At 44.2% G+C, this 21,226-nt stretch overlaps 1 protein-coding gene across 1 annotated transcript in view; it reads left to right on the top strand.

Annotated features, from left to right (window-relative positions):
* Positions 1–21,226, top strand: part of DNAH1 (dynein axonemal heavy chain 1) — an 827,745-nt gene that overhangs the window by 644,457 nt on the left and 162,062 nt on the right. Inside the window, exons 56-58 of the mRNA XM_069206595.1 lie at positions 9,434–9,625; positions 10,218–10,385; positions 19,898–20,089. Of these exons, the coding sequence (XP_069062696.1) occupies positions 9,434–9,625; positions 10,218–10,385; positions 19,898–20,089 (552 nt within the window). The remainder of the gene's footprint in view (positions 1–9,433; positions 9,626–10,217; positions 10,386–19,897; positions 20,090–21,226) is intronic.

Raw genomic sequence — 21,226 nt, 5'->3', positions numbered from 1 at the left:
GAATCATTACAGCGACTTTCCACACAAAGAAAAAGAGGATCAAGATGAAAATTATCCAGTGCTATGAAGCTACCACTTATATCAAAGAAGAGGAAAAAGAACAGTTTTTACAACAGACCCCAGCCCATCCTGGAGAAATGCCTTGAGCGAGACATCACAATACTGACGGGGAAAGTCAATGCCAAGGTTAGAAGGCACAAAACTGGGTACAAAGAAGCCATGGGCAACCACAGCCTTTGCAACATGAATGAGAATGGTCAAAGGCTCAAAGACCTCTGTGCCCTGAACAGGATGGTGATATGCTGCATTGTATTCCCGCACAAAAGATTACACAAGGGGACATGGGAGTCACCAGACCATTCAGAAAAGAATCAGATCAACCATGTTTGCATTGCCAAGAAGTTCTGGATGTGAGAGTGATGTGAAGAGTGTACGTGGTGTCAGACCATTACCTTGTCGTTGCCAGGCAAAAGCTAAAACTGAAGAAAGCATGAATAGAACTGACAAACCAACGCCAGCGAAGTAACACCGCTCTTCTCAAAGATACACAGAAATGGGGTGAATGCTCAGTCACCCTCAGTGACAAGTTTCAACTCCTGCAGGAACTAGAGAATGACGGAGAGCTAGTAGAAAGTCAGTGGGAGGAGTTCAAAGAAACAGTGACCTCAAACTGCAAGGAGATACTGGATCCCAAGAAACACCAGTATAAAGAATGGATCTCCACACAGACTCTGTAAAAACCAAGAGAGAAAGGGAAATAAAGCTGCAGCCAGCACCAGCTCAACAAAAGCAGAAAAGGTGAACCTCAAGGTGAATATACCAAAACCAAAGAGGAAGCAAAGAGAAGCTTAAGAGCAGTCAAGTGAAGATTCACCAATGGTCGTGCCACAGAATCCCAGGAAGCAGCAAGCCATGTAAATTAGAAATAACTCTCCAACATAACAAGTAAACTCTCTGGCAGATACAGAAAGCCAGAAAGACCTGTTAAAAACAAAGCTGACAAGACAATCATGGGTAGCAAAGCCCAACAACAAAGAAGTGTGGAGCACTTTGAAGAACTGCTGAACCAGCCTGTGCTGCAGTCTCCACCAGACATACAGCCAGCTGAAAAGGCCTTGCCAATCGACTGCAGCAGGTCAACCAAGAAAGAAATATGGTGAGCCATCAAACATCTGAGAAATGAGAACACAGCAGGATCTGACAACATTCTTGCAGAGGCACTGAAGACAGACATTGAAATATCAGTAGACATGAACTTACCCATGTTTGGAAGGATCTGGGAAGAGGAAAAAATGCCATCAAACTGGAAGGAGGGATATCTCATCAAGATGCACAGGACAGGTGACCTGAGTGTGCAAACTACAGAGTGGCGGTCTGACCGCGACATTATGACCGTGGCGGAGCTGCCACGGTCCAACTGCCGACACCGCCAGGCAGCCACCAGCCTGTAGCCTGGCAGTCCCGGCAGTTGTAATCCACCAGGGCAGCATTGCTGGGGTTTACGAGTCCCCAACTGCCAACCTGTCCATGGTGGTTTACACCGCCATGGAAAGGCTGGTGGAAAGGGGGTAGGAGGCTGGCCTGGCTTATAGTGGGTACCTTGTGGTACTTACACCTTGTGCCAGGTCCAGTTATCCCTTACTAGTAGAATAGAGGTGTTTCTAGCAGCTTCGGCTGTTGGAGGTAGCTATGGCAAAGCAGCTTAGGCTGAACTAGGAGACATGCAAAGCTCCTACTATACCACGTATAACATATAGCACAATATCATAAGAAAACACAATACTCAGAGTACTAAAAATAAAGGTACTTTATTTCAGTGACAATATGCCAAAAGCATCTCAGAGGATACCCTCACTTAGGAGGTAAGTAATATACACAAGTTATATGTACACAAACCCAAAACAGGTAAGTAACAGTTGGAAAAGTAGTGCAAACAATGTAGAATCACAATAGGATGCAATAGGTAGACATAGGCCTAGGGGCAACACAAACCATATACTCCAAAAGTGGAATGCGAATCACAAATTGACCCCAGGCCTATGGGAGGTTGTAGAGGGTCGTGGGGCTGTGAGAAAACAGTAAAGGTGTCCAAAATACTCCACCCCAAGACCCTGAAAAGTAGGAGTAAAGTTACCCTACTACCCCAGAAAGACACAATAGTCGTGATAGGGGATTCTGCAAGAACCACAAGCACCAGCAAAACACTGAAGACGGATTCCTGAACCTGAGGACCTGTAAAGGAAGGGGACCAAGTCCAAGAGTCACGAAAGTGTCCGGGGGGGGGGGCAGATGCCCACTAAACCCCAGATGAAGATGCAAAAGGGCTGCCTCTGGGTGGAAGAAGCCGAAGATTCTGCAACAACGAAAAGGGCTAGGAACTTCTCCTTTGGATGGAAGATGTCCCACGGTGTGCTTAATGTTGCAGAAGTGTTTCCAGGCAGAAATACTGCAAACAAGCCTTGCTAGCTGCATGAGTCGCGGTTGAGGATTTTGGGGGCTGCTGGGGACCAGGAAGGACCAGAATGTCGCCCCTTGGAGGAGGAGACAGGGGGGGCGCTCAGCAACTCAGAGAGCCCCTGCAGAAGCAGGCAGCACCCGCAGAATTACCGGAACAGGCACTTAGAAGATCTGTGAACTCAGAGTCACAAAAGGAGGGTCCCACGACGTCGGAGTCCAACTCAGCGAGTTGGGCAATGTAGGACAGAGTGCTGGGGACCCAGGCTAGGCTGTGCACAAAGGAATCCTTGGAGAAGTGCACAGAAGCCAGAGCAGCTGCAAATCATGCAGTACACAGGTTTGCTGTCTGGCGTGGGGAGGCAAGGACTTACCTCCACCAAATTTGGACAGAAGAGCCACTGGACTGGGGGAGACACTTAGACCCAGCTCCTATGTTCCAGGGGCCACGCTCGTCAGGATGAGTGGGGACCCAGAGGACCGGTAATGCAGAACTTTGGTGCCTGCGTTGGCAGGGGGAAGATTACGTCGACCCACGGGAGATTTTTTCTTGGCTTCCAGTGCAGGGTGAAGGCAGACAGCCGTCAGAGCATGCACCACCAGGAAACAGTTGAGAAAGCCGGCAGGGTGAGGCACTAGAATGTTGCTGGTAGTCGTCTTGCTACTTTGTTGTGGTTTTGCAGGCATCCTGGAGCAGTCAGCGGTCGATCCTTGGCAGAAGTCGAAGAGGGAAGTGCAGAGGAACTCTGGTGAGCTCTTGCATTCATTATCTGAGGAATAGCCCAGAGGAGAGACCCTAAATAGCCAGAAAAGGAGGTTTGGCTACTAAGAAAGGTGGCTTGGCTACTGAAAGAGGTAAGCACCTATAAGGAGGGGTCTCTGACGTCACCTGTTGGCACTAGCCACTCAGAGCAGTCAATTGTGCCCCACCCCAACACCTCTGAATCCAAGATGGCAGAGGTCTGGGACACACTGGAGGAGCTCTGGGCACCTCCCCTGGGAGGTACTGGTCAGGGGAGTGGTCACTCCCCTTTCCTTTGTCCACTTTCGCGCCAAAGCAGGGCTGGGGGATCCCTGAACCGGTGTAGACTGGCTTATGCAGAGATGGGCACCATCTGTGCCCATCAAAGCATTTCCAGAGGCTGGGGGAGGCTACTCCTCCCCAGCCCTTCACACCTATTTCCAAAGGGAGAGGGTGTAACACCCTCTCTCACAGGAAATCCTTTGTTCTGCCTTCCTGGGACTGGGCTGCCCAGACCCCAGGGGGGCAGAATCCTGTCTGAGGGGTTGGCAGCAGCAGCAGCGGCTGCAGTGGAAACCCCGAAAAGGCAGTTTGGCAGTACCCGGGTTCTGTGCTAGAGACCCGGGGATGCATGGGATTGTCCCCCCAATACCAGAATGGTATTGGGGTGACAATTCAATGATCCTAGACATTTTACCTGGCTCTGTTCGGACTTACCATGGTGACGCTACATATAGGTATTGACCTATATGTAGTGCACGTGTGTAATGGTGTCCCCGCACTCACAAAGTCCGGGGAATTTGCCCTGAACAATGTGGGAGCACCTGGGCTAGTGCCAGGGTGCCCACACACTAAGTAACTTTGCACCTAACCTTCACCAAGTGAGGGTTAGACATATAAGTGACCTATAAGTTACTTATGTGCAGTGTAAAATGGCTGTGAAATAACGTGGATGTTATTTCACTCAGGCTGCAGTGGCAGTCCTGTGTAAGAATTGTCTGAGCTCCCTATGGGTGGCAAAAGAAATGCTGCAGCCCATAGGGATCTCCTGGAACCCCAGTACCCTGGCTACCTAGGTACCATATACAAGGGAATTATAATGGTGTTCCAGTGTGCCAATGAGAATTGGTAAAATTAGTCACTAGCCTGCAGTGACAATTTTAAAAGCAGAGAGAGCATAAACACTGAGGTTCTGGTTAGCAGATCCTCAGTGATACAGTTAGGCACCACACAGGGAACACATATAGGCCATAAACTTATGAGCACTGGGGTCCTGGCTAGCAGGATCCCAGTCACACATATCAAACACACTGACAACATAGTGTTTTCACTATGAGCACTGGGCCCTGGCTAGCAAGATCCCAGTGAGACAGTAAAAACACCCTGACATATACTCACAAACAGGCCAAAAGTGGGGGTAACAAGGCTAGAAAGAGGATACCTTCCTACAAAGGGGGACTTAGAGGGGGGTTCCTGGGGGCCCCTGCACTGCCCATGCACTAAGCATGGGCAGTGCAGGGGCCCCCATGCACAGCCCGTCGCGCATTCCAGTGTCCAAATTACGGGTGGTGGAATGCACAACAGGTGCTTATGCACCCGCTGCACCACCACATTGCCACTGGCTCCTTTAGGAGCCAGCTGCAATGTTAAGGCCCTGTTCCCTGCTGAGCTGGCGGGTTGAAACACTGTTTCCGCCTGCTGGCCCAGTGGAGAACGCAAATTAGGGGCGGAGGGGTTCACGCCGCTCGTGTGACCTGATGGCGGGATGACTTTGGTGGACAGCCTCCGCTGCCCGCGAAAGTCAAAACAGGGGCCAAATTGTTCAAAAGAGCTATCCCAAACAGAATGAAGTTGACACTCAGTTGCAAGACCAGTAAGCCGACTTCCACAAAGATACATTCTGCATGGACTAGATTTGAACACTGTACCTCATCATTCATCTTTGAGCAGTCCGTGGAATGGAACTCCCCCCTCTATGTCAACTTCATAGACTATATGAAAGTGTTCTACAGGGTGGGCAGAGAGATCCTTTGTAAACTCCTCTGCCACTACGGTTTGTCAGATAAACTCATAAGAATAATCAGAAGCTCTTACGAGAGAATGACTTCCATGGAGGACAACCCACAGAGGTTTCCAAGTAAGGACCAGAGACCACCAGGGGTGTTGTTCTCGCCTTTTCTCTTCCTACTTGCCATAGACTGGATCATGAAGACATCCAGAGCAAGCAGAAGAAATTTCATCTTGTGGACACTTTGGACACAGCTCGACGACCTAGACTTTGCAGACGACCTGGTCCTACTATCTCATACCCATCTGCAGATGTAAGAGAAGACCAACAATGTGGTAGCCACATCAGTGCAACATGTCCTCAACATCCGCCGGGAAATAAAACCAATATCCTGAAGGCTAACATGACCAGCACAACTGGAGTCACTTTTGCAGGTGAAGCACCGGAAAAGGTTGAGACCTTTACCTTTCTGGGCAGTGTCATAGACAAAGCAGGGCTGCACAAATGTCGATGTCAAGGAAAGAATCAGCAAAACAGGGGCTACCTTATTGCTAAAGAAAATCTGGAGCTCAAAGGGTCTAACGCTGCAAACCAAGATAAGGCTTTTTAACGCCAATGTAAAATCAATCCTTCTGTATAGAGCAGAAATTTGGAGGATAGCAGTGACCACCAACAACAAAGCCCAGAACTTCATCAACACCTGCCTGAGGAAAATCTTCCAAATCCACTGGCTAAATAACATCTGCAACAGCAACCACCTATGGCAGCAGACATTCTAACTCCCTGCTCATGAAGAAGTCTTGAAAAGACGCTGGAGCTGGAAAGGGTCACATCCTCTGCAAGCTTGCATCAAACACCTCCGTACAAGCCCTGACCTGAAACCCTCAAGGGAAAAGGAAAGGAGGCAGGCCACGATTCACCTGGTACTGAGGCCTCGAGGCTGATTGCAAGGGTGTGGGTTATGCTTGGAGTCAGATTGAAAGAAAATGTCGAGATAGAGATGGCTGAAGAGTCCTGGTTGATGGCGATACCCCAAGAGAGGTAGTATACATAAGTAAGTACGTAAGTAAATATATGGTCACACCATCACCATTTTAAAGCTTCTATAGTGCAAAATTAAACACAGCAAAAATATTTAGCAATTTTCTGCAAAAACATATCAGACTGACTATAATGTGACTCTGATTAATATTCGCTGTAGCTCTGATTGTGTAGAAATCAGTAGAGAGATTGTATTTTTACTCTCATGACCGATACCAATGCAAAAAACATGTATGTTGCCTGAATATTTCTTTTATACTTATCATTGTTCATTTTGGCAAAATATATTAAAATATATATCTAGTGAGGAAAAAGCTTTGTGCCCTGCCTTTCACCTTGACTTCTGGCTGTGGCAACAGGAATTATGATGCCACAACTCAACTGTAAGAACCTATTTACAGTTAAGCAGCTACATAATTTGCCATTATGGTGACTAGAGATGTCACACCTCAACTATAACACATGGGATAAAGCATCTCCTGCCATCCATTATAAGGATAATGCAAGTCACAGAGGTGTTCCATGATCATATAAAAGACGGGGCTGAAGGCTGAGTTACTTTATAATGCTATGGAACTCCATGGAGAATTGGTATACCCCTGTCAAGTATGGCAGGGGGAGCATTATTCCGTATAATAAGTGGTCACACCATCTACTTTCCCTCAAACACTTAAATCCTTGGTGCGTAGCTTTTTTATATGTAAGAGAGAGAGCATGTTTGTAAACATGAAAATAAAATCTTCATTACAAAATGAAAACTATCAAAAAAACTGCTTGATATTTGTTCTAAAAAGATATTAGAATTGGTTTAATACAGGTCAGCTGTAGCTCGGAATGTTTAGAAACATGCAGAAAGGCTCATACTTTTCTATATTTACCTAAGGAGTACCTGCAATAAACATATTGCTATGGATATCTCCTTTCTGCTTTCTACTATACAGCTAGAAAAGGGGGCAGAAGAAAGAAAACAACATTTCAAAACAACTGTGTTAATTATGATCTGTGACCTGACATGCCTTTCCCCTTGGCTGCTGGTTCTGACAGCAGGCATTCATGTCAGAACTGAATTGTGATAGGGGGCTACAACCGAGTTCTGATGTCACCTTTTCATAATCAGCGACAGTGTATATCACAGCTCGCTTATATATGGGATAAAGTACTGCCTTACATTATAAGGATATAACAAATCACTGAGAAGTTCGATGACCATATAGAAGAACGCATTGTTCTTCCAAGAAATTCGATAAATTGAGTCTTCTCTGAGTGTCCCTATCCAAAGAGGGAAATCTGGCATAGAACTATTCTCAACATACTGATACTGACTCTGGTTCATCTGCTTATTGTCATGATTTATTTCCTGTTCCAGAATCAGTTCTTTCTAGCATCTCTCCTGTTTAACTTTCTTGTTGCTGTCATGAGCTGCGAGGTAGAGCAGTAGGAAATTCAGTATTCAGATCATTACTCCTGGAATAAATGTGTCTGTCATTTTGGAGGAAAAACAATCCAAACCTAGCGAAACTTAGTGTGGTCAGTAAAGACAGAGAATCTTGAATGTCCGTGGTCATTTGAACTCAATATAGGATGTTCTTGAATTTGAACCCATCTAACCGAATTGAGAGGGCACTGTCACTCAGTCTTCATAGACCATTTGCAGCTCCTTCATCTGGGAAAGGCAGTCATAATTAACATCTTAAAGGGTTGAAGCTGGGAAACTGATAGACATGCAGGTTGGAGAAATAGTAGTGATTAATGGCTGATAACAAAGCCAAAACCTCCCTGTCCTCTAGACCCAGGTTGCTACATCATGGTGATGTGCAATCCATTATGCTTTTGTCCCCTATCTCCTGAACCCTGCCTGTATGAGTTATTCCCTGTTTGCCCTAATACTCAGTTTTCTACTCCCTCTCCATGGTATGGTTTTATCTTATATTAATATCTCTTGGCTCCCATGTGATTTCGCTGAAGGAGTTGCTGAGCTCGATGTAGGGGAGGGGAGATGGAGAGGGGGAGGTTGGGCAATGGCTTCTAGACTTTGCCCATTTGCACTATATTGTAGTGTTTTCCATTTGGGCACCATTTACTTCATTCATTTTTCTTTGTAGACTTTTTCTGTGTGGTGTTTTCAGGCAGAAATGTTTTTTTTTTTAAATTAACTAATTGTAAAAAGATAGTAAATGCTGCCTTTTTTTAGCACTGTTTCGAGAATGTTGTTTGTTGGATCTCTCACATGTGCAAAGATCTACCATTTAAGAATTCAAAGAGATACCCAAGGTAACTTTTTCTTCTTCACAAAATATATTTTGAAGCTAAGTATACCCTATATCACATGCCTTAAATATGTGAAAAAAGAAGTAAAATTCAAATTCAGTGGTGTTTTGTTGGGAAGAAATAGTTTAAGAAGTAACTAATAATGTTTATGGAAAAAGTATAATAAAGCTAGCTCTGAACGAGTAGGTAATAAATATCTAGGATAACACCCAAGCAAAATGAAAGAATACAAGAGATTCTATTGGTAAGCAATAAGTGCATTGGGGAACAGTTACGCACTCTGTAGGAGATGAAGCTAATAAATGCATGCAATCTGTATATTACTTAGGGCATGATCGTATACAATTACTATTAATTAATCAAAGTTGTTATTGAAACCTATTGACCTTGGAATGGTATAAGGCTAACATGTCTCTGCCAGGATTTCAACATGTAAACTACAGAGTGAGGGTTTAACTTGCTAATGTAGTTTACTGGCATGGAGCTCTGAGTGATAACTCAACCAAGTACTGCTAATTAAACATTTTAAAATGAAGGAGAACTAATGAAATTGTGTTTTTAGCCACCTATGTAAGATTGGAAAAAAACTGAAAGGGACCTTTGGAAAAAGGGCAGAGAAGTGTTAAGGTAATCAAGTGATGGAAGACTATGGCTAGCAGTTAAGGTCAGAAGTAAGAGAGCTCAAAAGTATCTGAGCAAGGAAGGGTGGTTTTGGGGAGACATGGGAATACTTTAGAGTACCTTTAACTACTTACTTGTTTCATCCTTGCTTCTTTAAGACTGCAAGATTTTCTAAGCAGATAACGATAATAAAGTCTAATTTATGGTAGATGTTGCTTCCTAAATACCCTGAATAAATATGCATTTTTTTTATAAGAGGGTGCCAATGACTAATCATGATCAGGCTATGTTTTTTTCAGGTGCGAGCAATGCAGCGGCCCCCAGTTGGTGTTAAACTTGTGATTGAAGCTGTCTGCATCTTAAGAGGAATCAAGCCCAAAAAAGTCCAAGGAGACATGCCAGGCAGCAAAGTAGATGACTACTGGGAGCCAGGCAAAGCAATGCTTCAAGATCCAGGGAAATTCCTTGAAGGACTTTTTAAATTTGACAAGGTGAGCAGTATGAGCATTTTCCATTCTGTGTTACACATGTATCAAGAACTTCAGTAAAGAAGCTTTTGATTTTCTGATACTGCCCTAATGCTAACCACACCAAAGATATCAAACCTGCACCCTCTGTTCCTCTTGCACCTTTGCTGGTGTGACCACACTGAAGGGTTCCAGTGTATTTTCCTCTCACACTGAGACCACTGAATGACAAGGACCTGCATTTTCTAGTCACCTTACATTATCCTATTGTTACGCAGAGGATACTGTATTGAGAGATCCTGGTCATTCAAAACTATTCAAGTACCGAAGTCCGTGCATCATCTCCAGGCTGTAAATGCTTTAGCTCCTATTCTTACAACCTCAGCCCTGTGTCTTATAGTATTCCAGTATTGAGCACACACATGGTTTACAATTTGAAGCTCCTTATGTTCCTAATGAAATGTTTTAGAGCTGAGCACAGTAATAGTTGTACCACTGCTGAGCACACCCAGGGCTGCTGCCCAGAGCACCTGCTCCTCTCACACCTCCCTGATATTCAGAACATCAAAGCCTGTATTTTATCGTTGTTCCTCATGTTTCTGATCTATTTTGACAGGAAAATATTCCAGATGCAGTGATCAAAGCTATCCAGCCATACATTGACAATGAGGAGTTCCAGCCGGCAGCCATCGCCCGGGTGTCGAAAGCATGTACCTCTATTTGCCAGTGGGTGCGGGCTATGCATAAATATCACTTCATTGCCAAGGCTGTGGAGCCTAAAAGGGTATGGGCAACCTCATCAGTTTGTTTGATAGATAAAAAATGTATTTATTTATTTTAGTCTTCTATAACTCAAACCACACTCTTGCTGTGACTGCTATAAGTTTATTAGAATTACAACATGCATTGTAAATAGCAGGATGTAATAAGCAAAGCATCAGAACAGAATGGTGTTGAGGTAGTTCTGTTAAGTCAGTAAAGGTAGTAGCCTGTTATGGTGATGCAGTTGGTCACTGTGCTGGTTCAACAATTATGTTAACTACTCTGTGACAGTAAGTGAATATTGGATCAGCTCCAGGTGTCATCTGGTCGCTCCTTGGGCAAGCTTCAAATACATGCAGAGATTATGAAATCTACATATTGATGTGTACTCATCTAAAGTTATTCGCTCTTTAGGATGTGTTCAAGTAGTGATGGACAAAGAAGAGATGATATAGGTGACCTGAATGGAGAAGGAGCTCATGCATCTATTGTGCAACTATAGCTTTAGGTATGCATGTGTTTAACCATGATGGTAGTTTCAATTAAGATCAATTTTAGGCAGCAGATGGTGATCATTATCAGCCTTTCCATTTTAAAAATGTGTTTTATAGATTAATTTGATCAGCAAGATGGACTAACGTTGCTCACACTCTTTGGAATTCCACCCAGTATTTGACTCCTAGACTTATAGTTGGTGGATTTCAGGCCATTCCTGTAACTGTTTCTTGAAGAGGAAGATTGGGGGCTCTTACCAGATGACAAAGAAGATAGCTCAGCCAGTTTCAGTGGGTTAGTAGTAGGGAAGTCTGCCATTTTATTCTGTCACATGGCAATCAGTGAACATAACATTAATTTTCGTTTCGGAATGAAACATTATAATATGCCTGGAATCTCTCAGGATTGTTACTCGTTTTGTAATCTTATCTATTTGTTTTTATACTTTTTTATGTTACTTGTTTTAGAAGTGGACCTCTGTCCTTAAAGTATGCAATCTTCTTTTTGTAATTAAATATTGTAATTGAGGAACATAGTACTGTGTATTGCATTTAAAAATCAGATCTGTGTTAAACTCCTCAATGTCTGCTAAATGCACAACAGATAAAGATATTTCCCAAACGATGTTGTGGCATGGGATTTCAAATGCCAGTTCACTTGCATATTATATTTTATTAGATCTTGACTTCATCATAGTGCTACTTTAATCTCTTGGTACAATTCTTCCCTGTACCTCAAATGCAGTGATGCGTATGATGTTCTAAATGGCTGCAGCTTTTTTACCATGTAATTTGTATGATCATTAACATTTGATATTGACTTCTAGCTGCAGATTCCTTACCTTTCATTTTCCCAGGTGTCAGGATGGATCAGGAAACTTTTGCTGAGCACGTGCTGTTGGGTGGCTCCATTCGGATCCGCTTGGCATCATTGACGCAAGATGTGTTGTTGCAGTCACTTACATAGGCATCACCCAGTTCTTTTTTTTCTGCGCAAGTTAGTGCAGATCCAGAGAGAACTACCCCTCTGTCACTTTTGGACAGGCCTTTTTTTTTACTTTTTGTTGAGTTTTTTCGTCATGTGTCGAGATGTCTTTGAGCAAGGTGGGGTTTAAACTCTCCGGTGCTGGTCACAACGCCGATGCTCCTCGCACTGCTGGCGCCCACTGGAAGTGCCAGCCCCATTCTTATAACCAATGATCCAGAGTCAGAACGGCATTACACACACCACCGATTCTGGTGGCAACCACGCCCACAGGTGCCAGATCATTGCCTGAGCAGCCTCAAAGCCTTCCTAGTTTGGATCTGAAGGACCATGATTGCCCAGTTGGAGGGAGAATACACCATCATCTCCTCCACTGGTAGTCTATAACATCAGATGCATGGGTACTGCAGATCATCAGGAAGGGCTATGCCCTGCCTTTACAATACTTTCCTCCTCCTACTCCACCAATATTTGAATGGCTGGTGGAGGATCATTTGTCAATGCTCCAAGAGGAAGTTATAGCAATCTTGGCCAAGATATCAGAAGTAGGGAATGGTTGTTATTCCCACTACTTTCTGATACCCTAAAAGAACAAGGGGAGAAGTTCAAGATGCCCACGCTGGCTCAGGTCTTGTCTGCCCTAGACCTAGAAGACTGGTTGGTAGCGCTGGACTTGCAGGATGCATATTTTTATATTTCCATCCTGCCGGCCCACAGGCGTTACCTGTGGTTCAAGGTAGGCAACAAACACTTTCAGTTTACAGTACTGCCATTTGGCCATACCAGCGCCCTTTGGGGGCTCACACAAGTGATGGCGGCAGTTGCAGCTCATCTGTGCAGGTCAGGGTTTCAGTCTTCCCCTACCTAGATGACTGGCTGTTGAAGGCAGGCTGGGCCCAGGCTATCGTCTCCCGCCTCTAGACTACGGCGAACCTCCTGTATTTTCTGGGGTTCACTATAAATGTGCCGAGGTCACACCTGACTCCCACTCAGAAGCTCTCTTTCATAGGAGCTGTTCTGGACAAGGTGCGGTTTCAAGAGTACCCTCCCGAGCAGCGAGTCCAGGATATTCAGGCTATGATACCAATGTTTCAGCCTCTACCCTGGGTTTTGGTGAGACTGACTCTGAGGCTGCTGGGCCTCATGGCGTCCTGCATCCTGCTGGTAAAGCATGGCATATGCAGGCTCTGCAGTGGGACCTGAAGTTCCAGTGGGCGCAGCATCAGGGAAATCTCTCTGACATGGTCCAGATCTCAGAGGGAACTGCAAAGGAACTGTAGTGGTGGTTAACAAACTGCGATTGGGTTAGAGCCAGACTCCACTCAGTTCCCCAACCAGACCTCACAGTAGTGACAGACGTGTCTCTTCTGGGATGGAGCGGCCATCTGGGAGAGGTGTAGATCAGAGGACTCTGGTCTCTAGCGGAATCCAGACTCCACAAAAACATGTTAGAGCTCATGGCGATCCGACTAGCATTCAAGACATTTCTTCCCTCTGTCAAGATAGTGCAGGTTTTCATGAACAACAACACCGCCATGTGGTACTGCAGTAAGCGGGGTGGGGTGGAGTCATGGACTCTTTGTCAAGAAGCCTTGCGTCTTTGGACCTGGCTGGAACAGCAGGGCATAACCCTGGTGTTTCAACATCTGGCAGGATCACTGAATGCCAGGGTGGACAAACTCAGCTGTCGATGCCTAGCGGATCATGTGTGGCATCTCCATTTCTCTTGCCCGACACAGTTCCTCTCTGGGAACACCGAAGAGCTATCTCTCTGCTCTAACAGCCTTTCTGTGGCTGCTTGATTAACCCCTTTTTTCAAGTCCCTTATTGTAAATAGGTTTCTTAAAGGGCTTGTAAATATGTTTCTCCCCACACCCTTTGTCATGCCTCAGTGGGATCTCAATCTAGTTCTCACATACCTCATGTGCGCTTTTTCAATCCTTTGCACAATTGCTGCATCTGGCTGCTCACCATCAAGACAGTCTTCTTAGTGGCAATAACATTTGTCTGGAGGGTGAGTGAGATACATGCATTATCACCTATGCCGCCATAGCTCACTGTGTTTCCAGAAAAGGTTGTGCTAGGCACCCATACCTCTTTTCTTTTTAAGATGGTGACCCTATTTCATCTGGGTTAAACTGTCACCTTGCCCACCTTGTTTGCTCTATCACATCCCTCTAAGGAAGAGGAGTGACTCCACCAGCTGGATCCAAAAAGAGTGTTGTCGTTCTACCTTGACCGCAAAAAAGAGTCCCGGGTGAACATCGAACCCTTTGTGGGGTATGTGGGAGCAAAGAAGGGATGGGCAGTACAGAAGCGGACCATTTCATGCTGAGTTGATTCAGATCTGCTACACCCTGGCTAAGAAGCAGCCTTAGCAGGCTAAGTGCTGGACATCTGCTAGGCAGCAACTTAGGCATCACTGCACATGTTTGCCAAACGCTACTGCCTGGACAGTCACATCTGAAGGGATGGACATTTTGCCTGTTCGGTCCTGAGGAGTGTTTTAGTCTGAAACATTCTCCACAGCCCACCACCAGGAGGATATGGCTTGGGAAGCTAATCAAAGGTAAGGAATCTGCAGCAGAAGTCTCTATCAGATGAACAAGTTACTTACAAGTTACTTACCTTCGGAAATGCATTATCTGGTATAGACTCTAGGTGCAGATTCCTTACACCCACCCATGCATCCCCTCTCTGAGGACATGTTCCTTGGGTTAGGGTGATCCCTTTTTCAGGGCCCTAGTTGTGACACACATTGCAACAGTTCTTGTCATGGCTTTGCGGTTCTGGAGTGGAAAGTTATGATAAAAGTAACTGACGCCTGTGCGCCTGGATGGCATCTATCTAGGTGACCTCGATGTCATATTCGGCACCAACGGTGCCACGTGGAGCCGAATGGAGCCACCCGACAGCGCGCGCAAGGGGTGTTGCTCAGCAAAAGCTTCCACATCCAGCCTGATGCCTGGGGAAAATCAAAGGTAAGGAATCTACATCTAAATAGAGTATCTACCAGATAATGCGTTACTGAAGGTAACTTGTTCTTTAAGTATATAGGACATATAATTGTTTCCCTTACATCCTGTCTCTTTTCTTTTCTGAACCTGTGAGTTACCTTACCACCTTGAGGTGAGAATGCAGACTGCTGTTTAAATGCACAGCATTATGTACTGGCAACATGTACAGGTGCATGTGACCTAAACGGCATGCCCCCATCCTTGAAAATATGCACAGTCTCACCTGTTGCTTATTTTGCCTATCAGTGTAAATCAGAGCTTGCTAATCTCACATTCAACTAATTGCTGTACAAAGGACTAGTACTTATCCTTAAGGCGTTTTGGGTATGTTTTTTGCTGTTTTACCTTTATCTCCTCCCCCTTCAGATTATGGGTCTCTTTTTCCCAGGGGCTCCTGTTTTAAGCCTTGCACCATTAGCTAATTTCAGAAGCTACCCTATATAAACTTTTAGTCATATACCAGGGGAATAGCTATTCATCTTTGCTTTGTGTGCTAACGTTGATAAAATGTCCTGCAGTAACCCCATGGCTTGCATGCAAAGTAAGGATGCACCAATTCCTGTGCCGACTTTGCTTCTCATTACCAGGAAGAAGAATAAGTACAGAGTGTTGGCCATCAAGTGCAGTACAGAGCACTCTTTGTTTCCTTAGTGCAGGTTACCCTCACTGGTTCTGGGCAAGTATTGTGATTAACCCTGAGGAGGGTGAAACTATGCAGCTTAAATGCCACCTACCTCTTGTACTTGATGAGTTTTTCCAGTCATACCCTATTGTCACGGTACAGTTGGAGGGTGTGAAGCTCCTTGTAGGAGAGGATTCTTTAGAATCAATCCCCCTACTCTGGAGGCTCCACTGCACAATTGAGTCGAGCTTAGTCAACCTACACATTGGAGTGTAGAGCCATCATTACATCCAAAGGTTTGAGCCAATCTCTCCTTCTAATTGTGATGCCACAGGCCATTCCACCAAAAGGTTGCACTCTGTCTTGGTGCTTATGTCGGGGAAAGTTTGCATCTAATCCAGTGACTCCAGACGCTTGGTCAGGACGGTCAAGACCATCTCCTCCTGTGGGATCTTGAATGATCTCTTTCACTGCCCCTGTCTGGTGGGGTAGATTCCACTCCTGACTGTTCGTCTGCCCCTGTGGTTGAGCTGGACTCCAGCGTATGTCTGGTGGCACAGGTGCAGATCTCCCTATTGCTCAGACTTACCCAGAGTGCATTCTGAACTTCAAGAGGCATCAAAATAATACAAAAGTACAGGAAGCACTGAGATGCCAATGAGTTAGCTTCCTCTGAAATTCAACCATTCAGGTGCTTCTGTGATGGCATCCTGACAGTGGAGACTCACCACATAAACACGTATGTGATAATGTGCACGTCCTTCAAGAGCAGCGGTTTTTCCTAGTTTCTCCAGCAAAGCATGTAAGCTAGCAGCAGTCTTCCCAGATAGTGGTGTTTCTCTCTTCCAAACTCATTGCTCAGAAGATTCCCTCATGGCTGTCATTCCCTAAAGGGCTGTAGACTCCATGGCAGACAGGCAGAATTAATCAGACAAGTTGCAGCTGGAGAAGTGGTCAAATAGTTCCAACTCTCCTATGGATCAGGCTTCAGGATTTGTCTCTATTCTCTCCTGTGTTCATTCTTCAGTCACTTTCTGGATGCTTTGAGCACGAGTTGAAGATCTAAAAAGACAACTGCCTCTGAACAGCCCCAAATCCTGATGCAACCCCCATCTAGTGCTTCTCCAGATATTCCTTCTGCAGTTCCCACAGTCTTGGGTGCTTCTGCTGAAATGAAAATATCTTTGCATGGTACCAGGCTTCCTGACTCAGCTGACATTGTCAAATGCAGTCCCAGCTACAGCTCCTATCCCTTAAGGTGTCAATGATGTCTCTATGGATACACTCACCAAGCTTCCTAGCCCACCTTTGCCATGCTGGATATTTCCTCCACGAGGAGGGTACTGGTGACTACAGGGACCTTCATCCAGTTGGATGCTATCATGCGGTTGTGGCCATAGCTATAGAGTTGCTGTCCAGAGTGGCACTAATAACCCACTAAGACCTGGCCACATACCTCCAGGTACTCAAGCAGATGCTGGAGATTTAAAATAAAGCCTTGCTCTCAACTTACAATCTGAAAGGTATTCAACATTAAGTAGCAGACCCCCAAGGAAATGACCATTCTTTCTGTTCAAGAATCTCCCAAATTAGTGAAAGGCAAAGCAACCCACATATGCAATGCTCATTGGAAGATATTTTACATGTTTGGTGGTCTCTACACCTGACATGCCAAGCCCATTGCTATTATAGCCACGTAGGACTTCCACTGACTCTAGACTTCTTTGGTTGCCAAACTGCACAACTAATATCTGGATGTATGTCTCTTCTGAGTGCATTCCATTTAGTTTGCTTTGTATTTTTTAACTGTGCATCCAGGACGTGACCCTTTGTCACCTCTGCACAAACCTATACAGTATTATACCAGTGGACCCACTGATCCACATAGTGATGTCTCCTTGTGAATTCTCATGCTCTGCGATGCTTCATGCTTAAGCTCAATGAGGCCACAGCATCATGCTTAAAGCATTTCTCCTGCTCTCACTCACCTCACCCAGTACCTTCTGTGTGGGAGAAACTACATTCAGTATCCTTTTAAACCAGACAGTCCAAAAGGTGCCTAGGTATCCAACGGATATCCAAGGATGTGACAACTACGTAAGGGCTAACACAATATAAAAAAATATCCAACTGCTATATCTCTTTGCTCCTGGACTGTGTCTTATAGAATGCTGGTTCATGGATAACCAAGCAAAGGAGATGCAGGGAACAAACTGCTGATGCCCCAGGACCTCATTGACACACCTACCAGAACCATGAACACTGGACTGGCCATGTGGGTGCCATTGTTGCTCAAGTCCAGAATCCCACATAAAGTCATTGACTATGGATGATGGCCTGCTCAGTACAAGAAGGGTGTGGTCATGGCCAATTCATTGATTGCCATTCAAGTGGTACCAGCCAGTCCCCCTTCTCTATTTGAGTCTGAAAAGTAAAGGCAGGTTAAGTGAATACTCCCCTAAAGGGAGAAAAAGCTGCCTTCCCTAGCTTCTGCAATAGCCATCAAGTTCGGTGACGTTCTCGCTGACCATTACAATTGCACAATTACAGTTACACGTGTTGTGTGTAAACACCTCACACCTTGAATTTGATAACTTTGAAAGTAGAAACGTGGATTATTCATGATTTCTGCATAAAGAATCTTCATCTGTTTTTAGATTTAGAAATACCTTTGCCCCTCTTTCCTGCTACTCAGACGTATTATGGTGCAGAATATGTTATGGAGAAAATGCTTTTATGCAGACTTTTAAAAAATCAGCGTACTGAATTTAAGTATTATAATGTGAGCAGGTGATTCACAAGAGTACCTCCAACTCAAAAGCATCAGAAAAAGTAAAGTAGAAGTCATCATGTATATTTAAAACTGTAAAAGCAAAGGTTGTTATCATAAACAAGTTACTATATTGGACCCTGTTGCTAGTAAGAAAACTGTGTGGGTATTGTGCAAAGGCAGTATGTTAGAAGATATTGTAAGGAGGCTAGTGTATGAGGGGAGCAAAGACCTTGGTTCAGTAACATATCTCATTCACGGAGATGTGAATAATCCTGCAGTCGCCCTATTCCATCATGGTGTGGTTGCTGGAAAACTACCCATGTATTTTCTTCTCTCAGTTGTGCACTACGCACAAAACCTTCTCCTTATTGTTGCAACCATCAATATGATCCATTATCATAACTTTGTCAGTAAAGTGCTGACATTTCTTTCTAGGTTGCAGTATTGTTGGGGTGATCAATTAGATGTTAGATGTGTGCTTTGGCAGGCAAAGGTGGAGAGAAATGCAATAGATGCTTTTTTTCTACGTCTGCTGAGCTGCCTTCTGGAACAGGAAATAGATAATACCTTGGAATTTCGAAGGTACTCATTTGAACTTGCTTATTGCTTTAATGAGTCTGACCATGGTGCCAGGGCTGATTCAGTGTTTGGGCATGGGGTGAAGTTTAGATGTAAAGAAGGTATGTGGTACTTTGGCGTGGATGAGCAGTGGTTACATTTTGCTTTCATTCAGTTACAGAAAATTCCTAGCCTACTGCGATTTAAGTACGGAGATGATGTTTTCTAGAACCTGGTGTTGTTTTTTGTTATGTTGCTGATGCCTACAAACCTGCATGTTGCTTGTACATAAGTAGGTGAGAAAGTTGCTACTCTTAAAAATACATTCTTAAACTGCAAAGAGTATAGCAGCCAAGTGCTCAGAAAGTGCTACAATATGGATAAACAAGAAGATGCTAGATCCTCCCCAATTTCTATTCCCAGTGGAGTACGAGTTCAGATCTAATTTAATGTTCATCAGACATGATTTGGCTATTTATAGAATCTGCCACTGTATTTCAACCACAAGCATCACGGGTTTGCAAATAATGTAATTATTATAATAGAAAAGATTTGCACAATTCCTTGAATTTAGTAAGTTTCGGAGTCTTCGCTTCTCCAGTTTCGTATCACAACCTACAGTTCTAGCAGATTGGTGCTGCTTAGAAATGATTACCCTTTTGGATGTAAGAAAATAAATATGACTCCCATATCTATTGAGTGCTTCATTCTTCCAAGGGATACACGTTTAAATTAATGAGCCTCTCCTCAGGGGATTTATTTTTAGTTTAATAAATGCACCATTTTGTGTACCAACTCGGTAGCCCGTCTTCATACTGCCTTCACTTAAGTCTTTATTTGTTTCTCTGGTATGTTTTGCTACCAGAATTGGTTGTAGTTGAAGTCACTGAGCTTATTTATGCACTGGTCAAAATTTGTTAGATTCACTTTCATTGTTTATTTGCGTTCATTTGTTAACACGATTACTGTTCTGAAGTGATGATGATCATTTCAGGAACATTTGTGAATCTGTAGGCTCTCCATTCAAGTGTGCAGGTCTAATGAATTTAAGGTTACTGACACTTCTGTTTCCCTTTTTCTTGCAGCAAGCCCTGCGGGAAGCACAGGAGGATCTTGATATCACTACGAAGGTCCTAGAGAAGGCAAAGGCACAACTTAGTGAAGTGGAGGCAGGTATTACTACACTGGAAGCAAAATACAAGGATTGCTTGTCCAAGAAAGAAGAGCTGGAGAAGAACTGTGATCAGGTTCAACAAAAGCTGTCACGTGCTGACAAGGTGAGAGGGGAGATGGCCCCATGCTTCCATCAGTGAGCTTAGATAGAGCTTGAACACTACAGATGTGAGATACACATGTTTTGCCACCAGTCTTCCATAGACAGTCACAATGCAGATATATTCCTTTGCTGCAGTAGAGGAAACAAAAAACGTGGTGCCAAATAACAAAGGTATTTTCAGTTGCGGTTTGCATTCTGCATCACTTCAGGCAAATATAATTGTCTTTAGTGGGATTTTCCACTGTATTCCTGCTCACCTCTAGCGTTATATCATTTATAGATTCAGCATTATAATTGGATGGAGTCCCCAGCCAGGGCGCTCCGAGGCACAGTAAAAGTCTCTGCCTGCTGTCTCCAACCCGGCAACACAGTGCCTGCGTTGCCAGGTTGGTGAGAGCCTAGTACGCATGTGTGTTTGGCCAGCTGGAGACAGCCAGACAAACATACATTTGCACTCTCCCTTCATGCTCGTCACAGTCCCATGGCCCCACCCTTTTTACTATAAAACCGTAATAGACTAAGTTTATTATCATTTTATACCAAACGTTTGGCAGCTACTGCTGCTGGCGGACGGGTGGGGGATCTACCCCTAACTATTAAAAAAGGCTATTAATCTGTTTAGGAGGGTGATAGGATGACAGGTTAACAGGAAGTTATTTTTTCTGACTTTTTACAGGAAAGCAGGGATCAATATCGAACTCAATGATTTTGGTTATAGATGCAAAGGAAAGAGACACACCATGAAGCTGCATGGCATGAAGGTGGCATTTTTGATACGTTTAGGAAGGTGAATTTACTTTCTGATGGATTGTTGGCAGGCTGCAGATATCAATCACTTGATCACATGAAGATATATATATATATATATATATATATATATATATATATATATATATATATATTTACTTTAAATACAACAAGGCAATGACATTAATTTTGATGGATGATAATAGTATAGCGTTGTCCGCATGAAGCAACATTCCGAGCACTGTGGTCAGAAGAAATATAAAATCAGAAACATAAGCAGAGATAACAACATAAATAGTGAATTCTACATAAGAAGGAAAGAGGTTGTGTCTCTCAAGAGCACAACAAGACACCTGTAGGATATATAGTCAACCGGCAGTGTTATTAAATC

Source organism: Pleurodeles waltl, chromosome 9, assembly GCF_031143425.1.
Source record: "Pleurodeles waltl isolate 20211129_DDA chromosome 9, aPleWal1.hap1.20221129, whole genome shotgun sequence".
Taxonomy (NCBI): Eukaryota; Metazoa; Chordata; class Amphibia; order Caudata; family Salamandridae; genus Pleurodeles; species Pleurodeles waltl.
Note: the sequence above shows the minus strand (reverse complement) of the source record. Positions and strands in the feature narration are given on the sequence as shown.